The sequence below is a fragment of the Trichosurus vulpecula genome, chromosome 5, assembly GCF_011100635.1.
Source record: "Trichosurus vulpecula isolate mTriVul1 chromosome 5, mTriVul1.pri, whole genome shotgun sequence".
NCBI classification, from domain to species: Eukaryota; Metazoa; Chordata; class Mammalia; order Diprotodontia; family Phalangeridae; genus Trichosurus; species Trichosurus vulpecula.
This window is the reverse complement of record NC_050577.1, coordinates 247,648,217-247,669,592: the sequence shown is the minus strand read 5'-3', so window position 1 is coordinate 247,669,592 and position 21,376 is coordinate 247,648,217. Positions and strand designations below refer to the sequence as shown.

General features: G+C 38.8%; 1 protein-coding gene across 2 annotated transcripts in view; it reads right to left on the bottom strand.

The window, feature by feature from the left end:
- Nucleotides 1-17,475: 17,475 nt before the first annotated feature.
- Nucleotides 17,476-21,376, bottom strand: part of ZFC3H1 (zinc finger C3H1-type containing) — a 65,312-nt gene continuing 61,411 nt past the window's right edge. For both annotated transcript variants that reach the window (XM_036759420.1, XM_036759421.1), the window contains exons 32-35: nucleotides 19,430-19,531; nucleotides 18,806-18,845; nucleotides 18,474-18,536; nucleotides 17,476-18,346 (exon numbers count right to left, since the gene is read on the bottom strand). In XM_036759420.1, the coding sequence (XP_036615315.1) occupies nucleotides 18,209-18,346; nucleotides 18,474-18,536; nucleotides 18,806-18,845; nucleotides 19,430-19,531 (343 nt within the window). In that variant the 3' untranslated portion in view covers nucleotides 17,476-18,208. The remainder of the gene's footprint in view (nucleotides 18,347-18,473; nucleotides 18,537-18,805; nucleotides 18,846-19,429; nucleotides 19,532-21,376) is intronic.

The window sequence follows — 21,376 nt, the reverse complement described above, 5'->3', positions numbered from 1 at the left end:
ATGTGACTGAACAACAATAGCAGCATCAGAAGAGGGAAGGAGGAGTATGCGAGAGATGTTACAGAGGTAAAATTGAAAGACTTTGGCAATAGATTGGTTATAGAGTTTGGGAAAGAGTGAGTAGTCAAGAAATGACCCCTAGGTTGTGAGCCTCGATGACTAGGAGGATGGTAATGCTCTCAACAGTAATAGAGAATTTAGGAAAAGGGAAGGGGTATCAGCACAGGGTGGGGAGGAAAGATATGAGTTCAATTTTGGACATGCTATTGGACATTCAGTTTGAGATATCTAACAGAGAGTTGGAGATGTGAGACTGGAGGACTAGAAAGGTTGCTGACTAAAGGACAGCAAAGAGGTTAGGGCTAGGTTAGTAGATATGAGAATCATCAGCATAGAGATAATAATTTAATTTATGGGAGTTAATGAGATCACCACATGAAAGAGTGTAGAGTGAGAAGAGAAGGGGGACGAGGATGGAGCTCTGTGGGACACGCACAGTTAGTGGGCAAGACCTAGATGAAGCAAAATGGATCCATACGGTGGCCATGACCAAAAATATATGTCTCTTTCTGTACCTTGAGGTGCAGGAAGGTAAGCAATAGGCGTATCCTTTGGAGATAGGGCTGATTGTTGCACTGATCAGAATTCTTAAGTCTTTCAAAGCTGTTTTTCCTTACAGTGTTGTTGACCTTGTATTAATTTTTCTCCTGATTCTGCTCACTTTATTCTGCATTGGTAAATACAAATCTTCTCATGTTTTGCTAGAATCCTCCTTTTTTTCTTCCATTTCTTATGACATGGTAGTATTCTATTCCATTAACTATCACAAACAGTTAGCCATTTGCTGAGTGATGGGCAATCTCTTTTTCTTTTAATCCAGGTACGGTTGAATTTAATGTGCTTTTTCACTCTGATGGATAAACTTCCTATATTTTCATATGTAGTGTCCATGACATACAGAAATTCAGCATTCCTATCTTTCATGAACAGTTATGCAAAGTCTATACTTTCTTAGGAAAAAATTATTAATGTATGAGAAATTAAGGGGAGATACCACTAATCAAAACCAAAATTTCCTAGTTAACACTGTGATTCAAGTATCACAATCTCAACACAGGAGATTGTCATATATTGTCATATCGTGCCAACCAAAAAAATTTCTCCTAGAACTACAAATTTTTGTTAATTTCCTAGGATTTACTGCCTGCTCTAGGTATACTTAGATGATTGCTCATACTCCAAAGAATGAATGAGATAAAAGACAATACAAGATAGTGTGTAGCTATTTGGGAGCTAGTAATCTAAAGTGTCAAAACATACATCTCTTTGCATATTGCTATTGTTTTAAAGTTGTAATATGTGAATTTGGGTAAAAGGAATATGTGGAGAAAAGAAATTGATCTCTCTCTCTCTCTCTCTCTCTCTCTCTCTCTCTCTCTCTCTCTCTCTCTCTTCTCTCTTTCTCTCTCTCTCATTACACACTTAGAAAAGACATCTACAGACCCTAATATAGGCAGAATTACCAGAGGAACTAGGTCTTTAGAACAGATGATTGTGCAGCTAGGCTGAGAGCAGAGGCAGGGAATGAGGGAAACATTTCATGGGCTCACCTGAAAAAAAAGACTAGCAGAAGACAAGACCAGTGAAGGGTTTACTGGCAGTAACCTTGACACTTTGAGTAAAGTCAATTTCATGCTAAGCAAAATAAAGAATAATGTTAATCAAAGCAATGACTACCATGCAGCAGTAATCAGGGCAAAAACCTCCTGCTCCTTAAAGAACTCCTTGTTTCCCAAGAATTCAAATTACCGAAAGGAGCCAGGAAAACTCATCATTAAATAATTTGGGAAATGCCTCTGAATACAGCACATTTCATTATAATTTTTCTGGCCTCTCTTGGAACATGTCAGTTTCAGGAACATTAACAAACAGAAATGAAGATGTGACTTGAGCTTCAGTGTAAGTGACCCAGTGCTTGAAAAGAAACTAAGCAAAATTTCGCTAAATGTTCACAAAGAAGGTTTTCATAATTCAATAGCCTTAAAACCATAATTCCCTAATTCTAACTTTATGATGGAATTGAAAAACAGTGGTGGTTCAGATTAAGCTGATGTTTTACATCAATCAGTCTGAGAGGTAGAGCTATCAATTTCCAGCAAAGAATGAGAAGCAAGCTCGTCCTGAGGACTGAAAGCAGGGGTTAGGCCAGGGAAAGTGGATGATTTTCCAACTCTTCTCAAGTCAGGACTTCATGGTACAGCTTTATTACTTGGTTTACAATATTGGAAATTCCCAGATTAGATTACATCCACATAAAAACATAAGTACAAAAACACATTCCAAAGTCAACTACAAATTATCTGAACAACATCCATACCACTGTTTCCTACACACACACACACACACACACACACACACACACACACACAGTAAAAGCATGTGAATAAGTCCAGATTTTTCTAGTTCAGTTCATCCAATTAAATATAAAAATTAAATGAAGCTAAGAATGAAAAACACAGAACTCAGTATATTTATTATAGAAAATAGTTTATTTCCATTTTAAGGAATTACTTTTTTATAACTCTGCTACATATTTACTCAAAGTCGAAGTCTCTGTTCTTCAGGTGGAGGAAAGATGTTCAATTACCATTTATGACCAAATCTTACTAGCCTACTTAGCAGTTCATCTGAAGTGATAAACCACCATGGAAGTCAATAAGTAACCATAGGGATATTATCCACATAAATAAACATTCTTGGGCTTTCTCTGGGTCTTTTTTTTTTTTTTAACAAGAACAGAATTAAGGGTTAGAGGAGAGCTTTGATCTTAGGTAGGGCGAGTACCATTGTTTCTTATTAGCATAACTTTCCCAATGGAAGAATGAGAATTCCTGATATGCTGTTTTGTTAGGATAATTAGAAAAAGATTGTGCAGATCTGTTTGCCCACTAGAATCTCTGGTGCCCTTCTGCTTTCAAGTCACTCATTTTTTTTTAATCTGGAAAACTTAGTAAGGAGGAAGAGTTGAAATGTTTTCCATGCTTGCCAAAAGAGCCTAATCCTGAGAACAGTGGATATGGACACCAGTTATCCTACACAGTCAACCTTTGCAATGTATGAGGGATTCATTTTGTTTGATTTATGGAGGGGCATGGGACTGGATAAGAAACAGACGACTGCACCTTAAATAATAATAAAAATAACAGCTAGCATTGATATAGCACTTTAAAGTTCTCCATATCTTAATTGATCATCACAAATACCCCTTTTGAGTTAGATGCTCTTATGACCATGTCTTTCGTGTCTCTCAGCTATCTCTGAAGAAGTTACTCCTCTATACCCATAAGGCTATTAAGCTCCAATAAGAATCAGGAAACATGTTCCAAATGAATATTTAGAATGAGTTAATTCAATTAACTGTCTTACAGGTAGCAATGCTTGCTCTGTGCCTAAGTCTCTGCCACTTATTACATGGGACAATGGAAAAAGCACTGGCTAGAGTCAGAGACCCTGAGTTCAAATCCTGACTCTGATCCCTACCCACTTGTGTGATCATAACTAAGAGTCATAACCTAAAATGGCAGGGGTAGGACTAAATACCTTGGAATTAGAAGGAGTTTCCTTGCCTGGGAGCTCTCTAAACCAATGAAATCATAAGTCCAGTTCCTATTCCTACCTGTCTCACATGGATATTACAAATACACTCAGATACTCAAAAGCGTTTGTGATCTCATCAATTTTCCTCCAGCCATGAAGGTCAAAAAACATCCATGCCTGCCTATCCTGTTTATCCTCCCAAAAGTTCACCAAAGTGAGTCCACCAAAAGACGAGAGGGCTTTTCCCCCAGGGATGCAAGTGGAGCCTTCTGCCAAACACATATTATCCTTGCTCTTGCCACATAAGATAATGTATTATCATCTTGTCAATTTTGGTTGAGGAAACCAATCATCTAAGTTATTCAGATTCTCAAACTGAGTCCTCCTCGATTTTCCCCTCTCCCTCATTTCTCTATCCAATCTCTATCAAATTAAGTGATTTGTCCAAGGTCACACAAGAGGTGGAACTTGAACCCAGGTCATCTGACTTAAAATGTATTGCTCTTTCCATTTTACCATAATTTGAGTTGTGTTCTCTGAAGCCAAGGAAGATTATTTAATAACTCTTCAATGTGATGGTCCCTCACATATAAAGTCCTCACATCTCCTTCCAAGGCCTTTCATACAAAAGTTAAACATTTCTAATTTACAGAACTACAGAATCTCACCATTAGATGGGACGTCAGAGGTCATTCAATCCTGGATAGAAATTAGTTCTACAATATATCTGATAAGTGTCCATTATGCTCTCCATGACCTTCCCTAATCCAGAATTCACTCTTCCTAAGGTGGCTCATCCCACTTTTGGGATGTGATCCAATTGTTAAAAAGCTCTTCCTTATATGAAGCCTAAGTCTTTAACTTGTCCTCATTTTTCCTAGGTTAGTTCTCTGGGGTCAGGAGAGCAAGTAAAAAAAAAAATATTTTTGGTCTTTAAATCTTCTTTTCCACAGGCTCAGCATTCCCCGTTCTTTCCCTCACTCAAATCAAAGTCAACTGCAAGTCATGTCATCATTTTCCTGATGTCATGGTCCTCTTCAAATATGAAGGACAAACACAACCTGTTTTTGAGTAGACCTTTTTAAGATAAAAAGACCTTTTTGTGGTCCTTAGTATTTTTCACAAACCTCAACTCCTAGTAGAAAGAGGCTTAGATTTAGATTCGAGAGAAGATTAGATTTAGATTCAAGAGAAGCCTAGATTCCTAACCTGGGTCAGACACTTACTAGTTGTATGAGTGAACTTGGACAAACCATAAGTAACACAGCAAGCCCAGGATATTTCCCTGAGTCATCAAAACTTAAAGGGGTATACTTTGTCCCCTGGCATGTGCAGGTTCTGTACTTCTTGGTCCTTTTCTGCCCCATCTCCCTTTACATCTACAGTATGACTTCCCTTAATCATCACCCATATGAGGACATAGGACATAAGGCCACTGCCAGTAGATACACTGAGCCCATGATCCATAATACATCAATCCACTCACCCACACCTCCCACCCCCACAGTCCTATCACAATAATATCCCCTCCAGGGACCCAGTAGCATGTAAGCCCCCATTAGGTCATTTTGCTGGAATTTGGAAGTGAAAGAGACTCTGTCTCTGGGGTAGATTATCTAGATTGGGGATTGTCTACACGCATTGCTCTTTTTCCAAAATGCCTGCCTTTGGACTATTTCATTGTTTTCCTAACACTATGTCACAGGGAGATTAGGGACCCAAGGAGTTGAAGCTTCAATTATTCTATCCTGCCATTTTTGAAGCAGCTCCAATAAGAATCAGGAAACATATTCCAAATGAATATTTAGAATGAGTTTATTTAATTAACTGTCTTGCAGTTAGCAATGCTTGCTCTGTGCCTAAGCCTCTGCCACTTATTACCTGGCTGTCCTACATGGGACAATGGAAAAAGCACTGGCTAGAGTCAGAGACCCTGAGTTCAAATCCTAACTCCGATCCCTACCCACTTGTCTGATCATAACTAAGAATCACATAACTAAATAGGCTTCCCTCTCTCATCTGCAAAATAGGGTAGGACTAAATGATCTCTAAGATCCCTTCCATCTTGAGAACTGTGATCTTATGATAAATGAAAGCGGATTAAATATAACTAATCTTGAGGAAGTAGCTTTCTCCCTAAATTTCAACAAACTGATATCAGTTAAGATGCTGTTAACCAAGATATCTGAGGACTAAGTGCTTAGGAGAATGGTTTTCCCAGCACTCCCCTCTGGAACTCACTGATCCTTGGCAACCTATAACCCTAATGCCAAACCTATGCATTTATTCTTTTGCCTCAGGTGGTGAAAAACACCGGAGAGTAACTCTTGGAATGGCCCACTGAACCTAAATTGGAGCCGGCCAGTTCTTATTTGTATTTTCCTAATTATGAATCAGTGCTGGAGGCTTGGCCATGGCTATGGGCATGTGTTCTTTATCAACTCAGAATAATGAAATTATATCCCTGAGAAGCATGTTAAGATTTTGCCACATCCCTTTGTACTCATGAAGGTTCCCCAAACCAATCTCAGAAATAACAGTACATAGGAATTCTGTTTTTCTAAGCATTTTCCATCTGTTCTCTTATCTGAACCTTACAACATCCTCATAAGGTATTTAGGGTACTATAGGGACGAGGACTGGATCTGTGAGTTCATTGAGATTACGAATTCCCAGATAAGGAAACTCCCTCTACAAACTTAAGAATTCTTTGCAATTCAAAGTCTTAGAGCTCCCTAGAACACAGAGAGGATAAATGAATAGTCCAGAATCACAAAGACAGTGTCTATCCCAGGCAGGATTTGAAGCTAGATCTTTCCCAATTCTTTCCCAACTGCCTCTTGGGATAGCTATCATTATTCCAATCTTAGCGATTTGGTTAACTACACTTGAATGATTTGTTAACGTCACACATTGTGATGGAACTAGGTCTAGCATTCATATCTGCTACTCATGCTATCAGACTAAGATTTCTTCATACTCCCCATCTGCCTTTTTCTTCTTGCCTGGACCTCCCATTCAACTAGCACAGAAAAACCAGATCTGTATTCAGGCAGACTCATAAACTTGGTAATATGATGTGCCAGGCTGAGTGTTTGTTTTGGCTGCACTATGAGATATATGACACATCCCTGTTAAAGCATACGGCTTTCTGTGCTGTGCTCTCCCCACCTTGTCTTCCTAATTGGTCTGGACCACCTACGGTAGGCTGACCATTAGCTATCACCACTTCACTTCCATAGTGGCTATTTCACAAAGTAAGAACCCATGGAAAAACAATGCAGTGGGATGACCACAAAAGGAAACAAACTGTATTTTTAACCTCACCTTTGATCTTGGCTAAGCTAAGAAAAAAAAAAACCTGGCAGAAAGCCCTCAAACCACTGCTTATGCAAGATATTTTCGAAGAAGGGTTGTAAATAGAATCATATTTTTATATGTCTGTTTGATTTTGCATTTTACAGACACCGATTCACACAAGAGAGCCCTCAATGTGTAAGTCCTATTATTTATATTTTGGATGGACTCCAAAAGTCATTGTATCGGCTTGCACGAAATAATTAAAACACCAATGTTATTCTACTGTATTTGTGGGGCACCCTTCCCTGCTATACACAAACAAGTTGTTGGCTTCTATGTACAGTAAGAGGTTTTTAGTCTGGGGGAACAAAAAAAGACTTGTCTGGTATCTCTGCCAAGGTCATATCCCAGCTAAGGTTAATATTAATTGACTATAGAAGCCACATGCTCTGGGATTTATGCTCTCTTGATCAAACCAGGAAGTACATGTTCCCAAGCCTGAGCAAATATTTTTGTTCCCCAACTCAAGTATTTTGTTCTTGGCATCACATAGTTCCGAGCTGATTGCAAACATTTCTGGTATTTGGGGTAAAATTTATCCTTGGGGGTGGTGGGGAGAGGAGGGAAAAGCACTCCTCTGATCATCTCCGGATAGTCCTTTTCTAAGTAGTCCGAAAAATCAACATGACTCCCCAAAGGAATAATGTTCCTTTATGTTTTATTAGCATTTGTTTCCTCTGAGTATTCTGAATCACACGTGGTTACCTGTGAAACTTCAAGAATCTGACACTTCTGAGATGTGGTCACGGAGATTTGTGGAGCTACTATTCCAATCAGATCTTCCACGTACATTCGTATGCCCATGTTGAAGATTTTTATGTTTGCAGCACAGGAAGCTGAAGGTGTCAAGACTAAATGGACCTTCCAATAGCTAGGTTCATGTGCCTATGATACATGATACATCTTCATGATTGCCTCCAAAATCATTCAGTTTGATGTTTATGCCCTTGAAAAATGTATATAGATCTCCGGGTCTCTTCTGATAGAAGCATTAAATTGCATAGTTCAAGATCTAATCTAGTTTCTCTTGGGAAGGGGGTCATGTCAAAAAAAAAAAACCAATTTCCCTGGGTTGTGAAATGAGGACACCTTCCCACTATGCACCTCAAAGACGCTGAGAGACTGTTATCAACAGCTTACTCTTTGATCCAGGGACACTGGTCTCCTGGCTGTTCCTTAAACAAGACCCTCCATCTCTCAGCTCTGGGAATTTTTGCTAACCGGCCCCCATGCCTAGAATGCTTTCCCTCCTCATTTCTGTCTCCTGGATTCCCTGGCTTCCTTCAAGTCCCTGCTGAAATCCTATTTTCTACAGGACACCTTTTCCAGTGCCTCTTAATGTTGATTATCTCCTTTTTATACCGTATGTAGTTTGTTTGCATATAGTTATTTGCATGTTGTCTCCCCAGGGACTGTCTTTCGCCTTTCTTTGTATATCCCGTGCTTAGCACAGTGCCTGGCACAGAGTAGGGGCTTAATAAATGTTTATTGACTGAATGAAATTCTTAAATACCCAACCCACTCCCCACCCCAAAGCCCAGCCTCCCCACCCTGAAGTTTTCCTATTATCAGTATTGTTAACAACAAACAAACTAGGCAGCAGCATATTTCAGGAATTCTGTCCAGCAGCAACATAATTCAAAAGACCAACGTGTGTGTGTGTGTGTGTGTGTGTGTGTGTGTGTGTGTGTGTGTGTGTGTGTGTGTGTGTGTGTGTGTGTGTGGTGGGGGGAGCAGGGGGGGGCAGCATGACTGAATTCTTAGGTATTCTGGTATCTTCTGCAACTCTATTAGAAATAAAGAGCCCCTTGATCTGTTCTCCTAAAATCTATTTTTTTTTTTGGCAAGGCAAGGCAATCAGGGTTAAGCGACTTACCCAGGGTCACACAGCAAGTAAGTGTCAAGTGCCTGAGGCCAGATTGCAACTCAGGTCTTCCAAACTCCAGAGCCAATGCTCCATCCACTGCACCACCTGGCTGCCCCCTTCTAAATTTTTAAAAGAAAAGCTAAATGAATTACAGGTGCAGATAGATAGTAGTATTATAATAGTGGGGGAACTTTAATTTTCTCCTCTTGGAACTAGATAAATCTAACCAAAAAGTAAATAAGAAGTCAAGGAAGTAAAAAGAAGTTTAGATAAGCTTGATATGATAGATATCTGGAGAGAACTGAATGGGAATAGAAATGAAATAAAAAGCCCAGATGCCCTGTGACTAATACAACTGTATCACTTGAAGCAAGTCAGTCGTATGGTACAGCTATGATAGCTAAGAAGGGGAAATTAACCAAAAGTCACTATAGTTAAGTTATACAGAATGTCCCAAAAGACTTTTATTTTGTTTTATTATTATCCAAAAGTCTTACTCTAGTTTTAAGCTATTAAAGATTTAAACTATGCTAAGACTTTTGGGACAGTTTTAATGTTCACAAAGCACTTTAGCTAATTAAACAGCATTTATTAAGCACTTGTGCTAAGTGTTAGGGATACAAAGACCAAAAAAAAATTCCATAAATAGTCCCTGTTTTCAAGAAGCTCATAGTCAGAGGGTAGCCTCAGATGGAAGACACTAAGATTAAGGAAGACTGGGGGAAAGTGAAACTTTAGCTGAGACTTGAAGGGAGCTAGAGAAGCCAAGAGATGGAGACGATGAAAGAGGGTCTTCCAGGTATTAGGGACAACCCATGGAAGTGCTGTCAGGAGATGGAGTATTATGTTGGAGAAATAGCAAAGAGGCCCATGACGCTAGATTGTATAGTATATGGTGAGGAGTAAGATGTAAGATTGTTAAGGTAGGAAAGGGCCATATTACAAAGAGCTTTAATAGCCAAGTAGAGGATTTTTTTTTTATTTGATCCTGGAGGTAATCAAGTTTATTGACTAGGGGGAGTGTTATGATCAGATCTGAGCTTTAGGAAGATCAATTTGACAGCTCAGTGGAAGATTTTATACACTCCAGCAAGCTGCTAAGGCTGAGAGAGATTAACTTGCCCAGAGTCACACAGCTGTCTGAGGCAGGATTCAACCTTAGGTCCTCCCATTCCCAAATCGAATGCTCTCTTCACTATGCCACAAGATGCTTCTAGTCCGTCTGATGCTGGGAAAAGTTTTTTGCTTGAATTATTGACATACTGAGATGCTAATTGGCTACTTTTCCTCCACCTTCTCACCATACTACCTGCACTCCAGCCATCAATCTCAACTACCACTCCCTCTCCCCCAAAGCAACTTTGGACCTGCCCCAGGCCCCTAGAACATTGTGTTCTGATAAACAGGTTTTCATCTTATCTTATTCATTACAAGGGCTTCTCACTCCCAACCTATCTCCACACCACCTCCCCGTGGACTTTCTAGCTCCTTTTCAGGTGTTGCCTTTTTCTATTGAAATGTAAGGTCTTTGAGGGCAGGGACTGACCTTCTTACTTGTCTTATCTCCAGTGCTTAGCACAGCTCCTATAAGAACTTAATACTTTATTTTTCTATCATGACTGGGAATCAAAGCACACCACAGCCTCCAGAGAATCAAAATTGCCAGTGATGAAAAGGCAATGTGAAGATACATTGATGGGCAGGTAAAAATGCTGAAACCTTTTTATTACCGATGATGAATTCTACAGAATCGCGAAAAAGATATCTGGATGACTTGCCGTCAGAAAAGGTGTGCCAATCACTGAAAAAGAATGAGACAAAATGGAGTGCCACAATGCTAACTACAGAAGACCTACAGACCTCAGGAATGTTATGTAAATCCCTTGAAAAAGATTTATAAAAGGGCATGGACAAGAATCACACAGGGTGAGAAGATACGGGAAGATTACAAACTGCACCATGGGAGGGATCAATGAGATCACAAATCTCTTGATGTATTGACACACTGAGGACTAAATATGTTCCATAGGCCCGATCCTGATAGACCTTAAAAGTCACAAAAGTTCATTTTTCCCATCCTCTCATTATTTTTTTATTTCTATAAATGTTTATTAAGCATCTACAATTTGCACAGAACTGTACTAGGTGCTGAGAAAGGACAAAGATTAAATGACATAGTTCTACTCCCTACCCACCCAAGGATTATGTCACATACATAAACAACATTAATTAAAAATGATAGTGGATTGGCATATAAGATGGGTACAAACCAAGTACCATGTGAGGTTAGGAAGGAAAAAATAGAGCAAAACAGTTAGGATGCTACTATCTGGGCAGTATTAAGGGAGTGTTCTAAGCAGGTAATGGTAATCAAGAGGATGGGATAGATACAATAGATATGCAAGTGGATATAATAGGACTTGATAACTGTTTTGATGTGGGGGTAAGGGTATAGAGGAAAAGGGAAAGATCAAAGAAAGCACTAAACTTTGAACATAGGTAACTGAGTAAATGGTAGTGCTGTCAAAAAAAAAAAAAGGGGGCTGGTAAGAGGGGGAGAAGACCTAGGGAAACAGACTTAATTTTGAACATCTTGATTTTGAGAAGCCAACAGAGTTGTCCTATAAATATGCAATGAAGGTTTATATCTCATGAGGTCAGGACAAGAGATAACAGATTTGGGAGCCATCTGGGCAGAAATAATTGTAGAAACCATCAAAGTGAATAAAATTGCAGAAACACTGTAGAAAAATGGAATGAGGATAAACTTCATGGAGTACACCATTGAGGGATTAGGACAACAGAGAGATTAGAGAGATGGAACTCAGAATGCAATGTCTCAGAAATCAAGGGAGAAATTATCCAAAAGGAAAAGGTAGTCAGCACCCAAAGCTCTAGAGGTCAAGGAAAATACGAACTGAAAAGGCTTTAGGATGTAGTGATAAAGCCATTAGTGACCTTTAAAAATAGTTTCAGTATAGGTGGGTGATAAGGAGGAAGAGGCAACAGTGTATGAGGAAGATTACTTTCAATAATTTTAGTGAAAACGTAATAGAAATGAGAATAGTGACTGGATGAGGAAGAAGGGTGGAACACAAACTTTTTTAAGATTGTGGAATTAGAGATGGTGCTATGTGACCCTGGGCAAGTCACTTAACGTTGTTTGCCTCAGTTTCCTCATCTGTAAAATGAACTGATGAAAGAAATGGCAAACCACTCCAGCATCTTTGCCAAGAAAACTCCTGAAACGGCTGAACAGCAACAACAAAGAGTAGGAAGTAAGTTAAGGACAGGAACAAATAGATTAGACTTGGCAAAAAGCAAAGGCATCTATCGTCAAAAAGACAGGAAGTAAGCAAGAGAATGGATGACGACATTGCAGAGATACCATAGTGTGTAGAGGTGGGGAATTGAGGGAGTTGCTTCTTGGATGGACTTCATCTGCTTTGACTTAGGTGGGGATGGACTCTTTAGAAGAAATTTTTTTAAAAAATTGGAAGAGTAGCTGCGCACAGTGAAACAGGGAAGTAATGAAGGGGAGGAAGGGAATAAGTATTTATACAGTGCCTACTACATGCCAGGCACTGTGCTTTTTACAAATATTATCTCACTTGGTTCTCACAATAACCCTTTGAGATAGGGCTATTTTCCCCATTTTATAGTTGAAGAAACTGAGACAAACAGAAGTTCAGGGCTTGGCCAGGATCATACAGCTAATCAGTGTCAGAGTATTGATCTGAACTCATCTGCCTGACTCATCCAAGAGAGGCCACTGGTTTCTTCTATGGCAACTAGAGTCAAGGATTGTTGAGCAAGGGTCCCGCTCAAGAAAGCACGTTTGTGGCATTCTCTAGCAACGTGTAGCAGCCTTGGGACAAGTGGTGAATATCAGTTAAGGGAGGTTACCCTGAGCTGTGAATTAGGTCAGAAATGATGGAAGGATGCAATTGTGGATAAGAGGGGAAGAGGGGTTTAACAACCATAGGTAGTAAATCACTTCAGTGGGTTATCATGAAGTTAACTGAGCATGAAGCCAGAGTAAAAGCTGTAGAGAAAAAAGAAAAAAAAAAAAGGAAGGGGCTGAGATACTACCACGCTGAGGACAAACAGCAGCTTTAATGCACCCTATTCACTCCATTTTCCTAACACTTCTCTTTCCCATTCACCACTTCTAAGAGAAATGCACATTCACTTGATCACCTTCTTGTAAAATGTTTTCAGTCACCTCTACCATTCTGAAATAGCTCTCTCTAAAGTCACTGACAACTCTCCTTAATGCTAAATCCAAGTGCATTTTTTTTTCCTTTCCTTATCTTCCTCCTTAACAAGTCTCTGTGGTGTGTGACACTGGACAACTGCCCTGCCTTGATTTGGTTCCCTTCCTAATGGATTCCATCTCTTCTACTGCCTCCTCATCCTTAAATCTGAGCTTTTCATCCTTGCCCCTTTCTTTCTCTATTTTCTTTGCCTTGGTAATTTTGACAACTCGTTACTTCAGTTAGGCAGAAAATCCCCAGATCTGTTGCCCCACCTCTAACTTCTTCCCAGAGCTCGGGTAGGGTTCTGATCGATGTCCAAAATTAAGCCCGGTATTTTTCCCCAAAAGTTTGCCCCTACCTCAGACTGCTCTATTTCTGTCGATCATTTTACCATTCTTGCCAAACTGAACCTTTCTCAACCCTGCCCCCTCATCCTGCCCTTTGTCACCAGATCTTTGTTCATACCCGTACCTCTTACCCCCTCTCCCCACTTGCTGTGGACTTCATTCCTCTCTGCTGGAATTAAGTACATCTTTCCTACTATGTGTAGGATCCCTGGGGGAGGTGGGTTGTCTGACTCGGTATCCTCGGCACCACCTAGTAGTGTTTGGAAAATGCTGGGTGGAATGTCTGGCTTTAACACCAATCACCTACTCCCCTCCACAAAAACTACAGGAGTCTGAATTACCTTGAGTTGAATACTCAAGAAAATTGAGTCTATGAGCACAGTACAGGTTTAAGTCTTGTGGACTGGCTCTGAACTTTATTCTCTTCAAAGAACTCTTTCTCCACAAAGAAAAGGTAAATATTTGCATTTTCTAAAAGTCATTGCCTGTTTGTCATTCCTAATCACCCCTTCTTGCCTGTGTGCTTGGTTTCTTTCCCCACTTGGTTGCTGCACCTGGAGTTTCCTAATTCTTTATGATGTAGTAGATTTATGTACCCTTTAATTGAAAGCAAACCGCCTTAGATAATTCAATGACAACACTGTTACAAGGTTCATTTTCAGTTACAAGGTACACACAAATTACCATCATCAAATACTTGGGCTATGCTCCCTAAAATGAGAAAAATAAGCTGCCATCTGTCGCTGTTCTACTTCATTTACAAGAAGTAATAGCCCAGAATTTACAACTCATCTCCCTTTGCCCCCAGGCATAGTGGGGTTCATTCAGTTCATTCAGTCTTGACTCTTAACAAGGCAATCTCTTAATTCTAGCATCTGCCACTTATTTTCTGGTTATTCTGAATATAGCATATTTGTGCAGCTGTTTACATAGTCTCCCCCATTAGACTGTGACCTTCTCAAGGGCAGGCACAATCTTTTGCCTTTGTGTCCTCAGCATTTAACATCATGCCTGGCACATATCAGGGCTTAAGGTTTGATTGATGGCACTGCCTTACAAGAATGACTTTTCTCATCCAGCTTAACATTCCATTTAGTTTTTTAAACGCAAAAACAAAAAACAAAAACCCTCAAGCTTGAGGGAGTAGAAAAATGCCATCCCCAAACCTCATCCCACTTGCCATTTAACCTTTTATATAGTTATTGCATGTTAAAAGGCTATAGCAGTAAGATTAGAGGCAATCTAGGACAGATTCACCAACCCCAAGGTTGTGTTTGTTTTTAAGAAGCTTTGTGACCGTTTTCCTAAGAGAACGTGGGGGACAGCTGTTTGAAACACACCATCGCTGTAACAACTATTGCCAAGATAGGTCGCACAACATGCCAGAGCCGCCGTCCCCCATTGTGCTGTCATTTCGATAAGCACCTTTTCATATCCCAGTAACAGTCGACCTCTCTCCTGACCTCCCATCTTGCGTCTACAACTGCCTACTGGACACCTCTAAGATGTACTCAACTCAACACTGCCAAAACCAAACTCATTGCCTCCCCGCCCCCCCACCCACCACCATCATCCCAATCAGGCCCACAACGTAAATGTTGTCCTCATATCCCAATGTTTGCCAAGTCCCGATGACTCTACCTTTGCAGACTCTCGAACATGTCTCCCTCTCCTCTGACACTCTCAAAGCCCTGCTGCAGGCCCTCACCCCCTCACACCTAGACTATTGTAATAGACTTCCCGTTGGTCTCCCTGCCCAAAGTCTTTCCCCATTCTAATTCATCCTGTCCTTTGTCAGACTGATCTTCTGAAGTGCAGATCTGATCATTCAGTAAACTCCAGGGACTCCATATTACCCACAGGATCAGTATAAAATTCTATTTGGCTTTTGTGGTCCTTCAAAACCTAGCCCATTCCTACTTTTCCATTCTTTCTTAACTCTTCACTTTCCTCCAAACTCCATGATCCGGTGACACTACCCATCTTGCTGTTCCTCTTACAAAACACTCCCAAATCTCTTGACTGGACTTTCATTGGCAGTCCCCCAAAGTCTAAAATGCTCTAATCTCCCCCTTCTGGCCTGTGTCAAGTAAAATCCTACCTTGCACAAGAACTTTCAGCCCTCCTTAACGCATCTTTTTTTTATCTTGTAGTTTGTATGTTCCCTAGACACACATACACACCCTCCACCTCCATTAGATTGTGAGCTCCTTGAGAAGGGCTTTTTGCCCTTCTTTGTATCCCATGTTTAATGCAGTGCCTCACACAGCAGGTGTTTAATAAATGCATTTGACTTGGAAAAAAATTAAACCTGGAATCTCTTATACAGAGGATAACTGGTCTTCAGAGAACTGCAAAACTTTTAAGTTCTTGAGGTCAAATAGTCCATCAGTCTGTCTCCAGAAAAAAAAGGGTATGTGTGATAAATTGACTTGAGGGGCTAATTTGCAATACTAAATCATTCAGATTGAATGCTAACCCTAAAACACATATGGAACTCTTTCCCTTTTTCTTCACTACTCTGCTTTTATTGCTTCAAGTATGATGTGTGACTAAAGTTGTAAATAATACACATATCAGATAATTTCAAAAACAATTCCAAGGATGTGTGTATTGATAACCAAGTACGGAGTTTTGAAATTATTTTTTCTGACATATGAAAATTTATAGTCATGCCAAGTTCCAAATAGACAATCAAGTGGTATAAAATAAAGGTAAATGTGTGAGTAGTTCAATTATCAGGCAATCTGGAAATCTGTATCTTGGAATGCATTAATACCTTTTTTCCCAGAAAACTTCATATTCCCAACTGAGCCTGCACCAACACTTTAAGTGAGACATTCCAAATGACTTGGGGAAGATACCCACACCTAAGCTATGGATGCAACATGTAGGTAATCAAGAGTCAACTCACTACAAAAGCTGTTTTGGGGGGCTGTGGCTGTGAGGGATGTTTTCATATAAGTACCATTTTTATCCAGATTCTTATAAGAATATCCATATTCTTAACTAGAATATAAAGCCTAAATTTTTGTTAGTTTTTTTTTTAAATTTAGTTCCATTATGAGTTAGTCCATTGTTTTTTTACCTCCCAAGAATCCTAAACTTCCAATTCAAGATCTAAGCTCTTAGATGTGGCACTGCTGTCTGCATTTATAGGAAGCTAATGAATTTTTTTTTAAATTTTTTTTTAAAGTCGTGATCATCCTCAATTTTGTATGATGGGAAAAGCCCTCTATTTGGAGTCAAAAAACTTGAATTTGAATCTCCTCTCTGCCATTTATTATACTTTTCCTGGGTGACCCTGAATAAGTTATCTGCCTTTCCATAAAATGAGGTTAGGAAGAGATGACCTCTTATGTTCCCTTTTGAAATCTTTTAACAAACTTGACAATCTATGATCATATAACATCAGGTCAGCAGTAAGCATACCACAACGTACAAAACTAACAAGGAAAAGCTTCTTCTATGATTGAGAAGCAATATAGTGGTGCAGTGGAGAGGGTACCGGCAATGACAAGACTTGGGTTCTGTCTTTCCAATCACGTCTGTCATTTACTGTTTAATAATCTTGCTGAGCCTCAATGATGAAATGGGGTCATAATGACGAAACTTCTATCTACCTCAAAAGGTGAAGGCCAAATGAAATCATGTATCTAATGAGCTTTGTAAAGTGTACTGGACAAATGTAAAATATTTTATCTACATCACCAGTGTATGCAGATGACATTTCCCATAGACAAGTGTAACACTATCAACCCTAACTGGCTTGTTCACAATGCAAAACAAAGCCCTTTGTCTCATACTGAAAAAGCTAAATTCCTACTCCATGGCAGGTATGTTCCAAGGGTAAATTATGTATTTAATTGTATGGTAAATGTTGTGGATGACATCAGCCTTTCCTAAAATGGGTAAAGTGAATAGATAATAAAGACAGAAAGTTTGTTTTAAAGTTAACTTATATTCAAAATATTTTTGTATAAACAATTATAATACTACAGAGTAGTATTTTAATACAAAGCAGTTCAAATATTAACTGTTCTTTAAACTGTTAAACTTTATTATAAATTAAAATTTCTTTACAAAAAAAATTGCACATAATAATTGACCACTCGGGTTCTGATGCACTGGCATATGTGATCGTTTCTTTATCTTCAAGTTAAACAGTCTCAGCAACGAGTCCAGAATGCAGAAGGGCAGTGAACAGCCCTCTTAGAGCCTTCAAGTGCACTAGCAGACTTGTGGCCATGGCAGTTACACTTTCCTTAAGATGGACTGCTTTTGTTTTATATCCTGTAATGAAGAATCTCAAAAGGTTTAAAAAGGGAAAAAAAAAAAAAAAAACAAAATGGACTGTTTGGTTTTTACTGTAAACACAGCCCTAGGAACTAATTCCAAACACGGATCTCTCAGGCATCAGAGAGTGTCAAGTGAATCAGGAAACACCACAACGTAAGGGGAGAAAAGTAAAATAAAAATAACAAAATAAAATAAAAATAAATGTCAGTCACTTTGATGAACTATACTTACGTACATGATGTTATGAGAATCTGGAAGGGCCTAGAAGCAGGCCAAACAGGAAGTCCATTTATCCAACTGAAGAGGGTCATGTTCATTGCTTCTGGTTTCAAGGACAGGAGATTGTAGGGGACTTGATATGATCAACAATGCTTGTCTGCCTTATACAGACCTTAGCCAGGGATCAGCCTAATCTTGAAGAATCATTCAAATGATTTTGGCAATTATTAATAGGACTTAGGACTGACTGCACGCAGTGTTCAGTGATTCTTGCTTTCTGTTTTGTAAATGTTTAAATTTAAGAGCTCATTTAGGCTGACTCCAATCTCTTGGCACTTGGAAACTAGTTTTCTCAGGTTATCAGTTTTACCTCCTCCTGATGCTTCAAACAACAGTTGCTGTAAAAGACAGGGAAGCAGACAACTAAGATTTAGCTAAAACCTGGGCACTACCACATCAATGGATATGGCACATGCAGAAAATTTTTAGCAAACTTCAAGTTCAAATGAAAGGTGAAAACATTACATCTTTCCACAGTGTTGCACACAGAGGTAACTTCTGAAAGGCTCTCTGATATAAATGGTGGACCTGCAAAAAAGATACACACAATTCCATCAAACATGACAGAAAGCTCTGTTTTAATAAAAACTATTCAATGAATAACGTCCTTTAGTCATTTAATAAATCATTAACCCACTGTGATCAAAAGCCAACTTACACATGTTATATTTTAATATATAAGAAACATGATGGCTGCTTAAATTTGGGCATTAAATAAAGAAAATGAGCTTTAAATCCTTGATTTTGAATATTTAAATTGATTACTTTATACAAATGATCTAGCAATGCCAGCTTACCTCTCTCTGTCCTTTTAGAAAGCTCTCGGCAGCAATGGCTCTGAGAAAAAAGGATATAGAAAAGGAAGAAAATTATATATCTCTGAACATAATTAAGATGCCATTACTGGCATAATAGTGACTGTGGGATCAGAGTACAAAACTTCCTGAAAGTAACAGGCTATACTTCCAATGAGGAAAACCTATAGTGAAGAAAAAAAAAATCCAACAATTTTTATCAACTTAACAAGAAGACAACATTCCAGTTTTTGATTATAAACAATGTTGATGCAAAAGATCGATTCACTATTTAATAATGAAAATTACTATAACCTGTAGAGGAGCAGGGAAGAAAAGGAGATTGTAAAAACAAAGTTACTACAATGAGCACATTTCTAAATAATTATAATCATAAAAAAGGCACTTAAAAGATGTCATTTTAGTAGTGCCTAGATTACTTGATAAATGTTTTCTTCAAGGAAAACAAAGGTCTCTCACTTTTTAAACCAAGTGTAAGTATTAGCATTTCCTCTTGGTATCCATGAAAAGGCAAAAAGGATGTCGGATTTCAGATTTACCTGTATGATGCAAATCTTATAAACAAAAGTAATAACTATGAAAACATGTATATGACTGTTGCATTACATTTTCCAGATGGCCAGGCATGTTGGGATATTATATGTAAACATCTTGGCTTGTAGTTTCAGAATCTGAACATTGCTTTCTTCCCATTCTTGCTGGAGTAGCCTGTAAAGTACATTCAGGAAAATGAACAGATCATTGCAACCATTGAAAACCCAAATATAGTATATGAAGAGAATCTTGTTGAACAAAAGTGCCATATCTAGTTAATTCAGCTCCACAAGGGAAAACAGTAAGAAAGATTTTCATCACATGCCAACTGAGAAAGTCAGCTTCTATAATATCTTTGCTACCCAGGAAAGCAGGAAGTCAAGTCAAGAATCTTGCCATGGAGTAAAATGCTTGTCTTTCATAACCATACAGAAAGAGCAAGTAAGATGAAAGCAAATGAGATATGTAAGGTAGTTTACAAAAATCTAAAGGTGCTATATAAATGCCAGCTATCTCTTCACATAAACTCTTCTAGAAAACTGAAACATCTGTGAAGAGAATATTCCACTAACTTATTGCTATTTTTCTGGTCATTTTCTTGCTGCATCCTGCATTTAATTGGGAATGGAATATGGCCAACTTAAGGCTCCTTAAATGAAAATGTCAATGTCCCTAAAATCATAACTAAGCTGGTTTTGTATTCCTCCCTCAAACAAAAGGACAAATATGCACACACACACACACACACACACACACACACACACACACACACACACACACACCTCTGCCAGCGAGGATCAGTGATTTAATTGCTTAACACTTTCAAAAGTCTCAGCTATATTATAAGGCATACAGAAAAAAGTGACCCAATTTCCTTATTCACACATTGCATATAAAAAGTAGTATTTCACAATACTGGCTCTTAACTTCAGTAGATCAGTTCCTTTACTTCTGAACCTATTTAGACTAATGACAAAAAACTACTGGCTGTATTGTTCTTAGGTCTTACTTCTTGTTTCTGTTTTTACCACTTCCAATGTTCATGTTAACTGAAATATGGACACTTTAAAAGAAAGATAAGCAAATATACCTGATATGCACCTAGGCATCTTGAATTCCATCAGCAACACCTGTGACTATGAGATCAGAGGATCACAGATTTAAAGCCTGAAGGGACCTTAAAGGTCATCTCATCCAAGCCCTTCACTTTAGATAAAAACTGAGGTCCAGAGGAACTAAGTGATTTGCCTAAGGTCACTAGGCCTGAAGCAGAGTGAGACCTTAATACAGGGCTCCTTCCACAGTTCCACATTACTCACTAGGATGACCACGCACCTTAGGCAAATTTTCTTAACTTCTTGTGGATAGTGGGGGGCAGCAACACTCATGGTAGAATCTAAATGTCCAGGGTAGCTTTTTTGAACTGAGGGTTGGGGGGGGTGGGGGAGTGGGAGAGGACTGGAATCACTCCTATCACCACGAGAACTAACCAAAGAGAAGCCTCCTAAGTTATTGTGTCCTAAGCAAGAGAAAGATCCTGGACAAAAGTGCTATTCAATTATGTAAAAATATCTCTCACAACAACCAGGACAAGAAGAGATATATTTTTTAAATGAACTGTTTGTTAATTACCTGTATATATTATCCATAACAAACTTCTATAATCTTAGGCTGTCTTTCCCAAGTCACCTAGGCTACCTCTCCTGAGTACTGAATGATTAAGGAATGCAAACTACTTTCAATACTAATCTTAAAGCACATTTGGGAGGTTGGGAAGATAAAGTTTCCTAGAGAAAAAACTACATTGAATTCCAAATTAAAGAAAAAATGATTTCTGTATTGTCTAACATTTTTATTTATACTAGTAAGATTCATTTATACATTTACCTTTAACCTTTTATACTTGAGGACCTAAAAGTACTGTGACCCTCATGTGAATGCTCTAATGTCAATGACTTCCTTATTAAGTCTCAAATTGCAGATAGCAAGGGAAAAATGGTCTGAAGAGCTTTTTCTTAA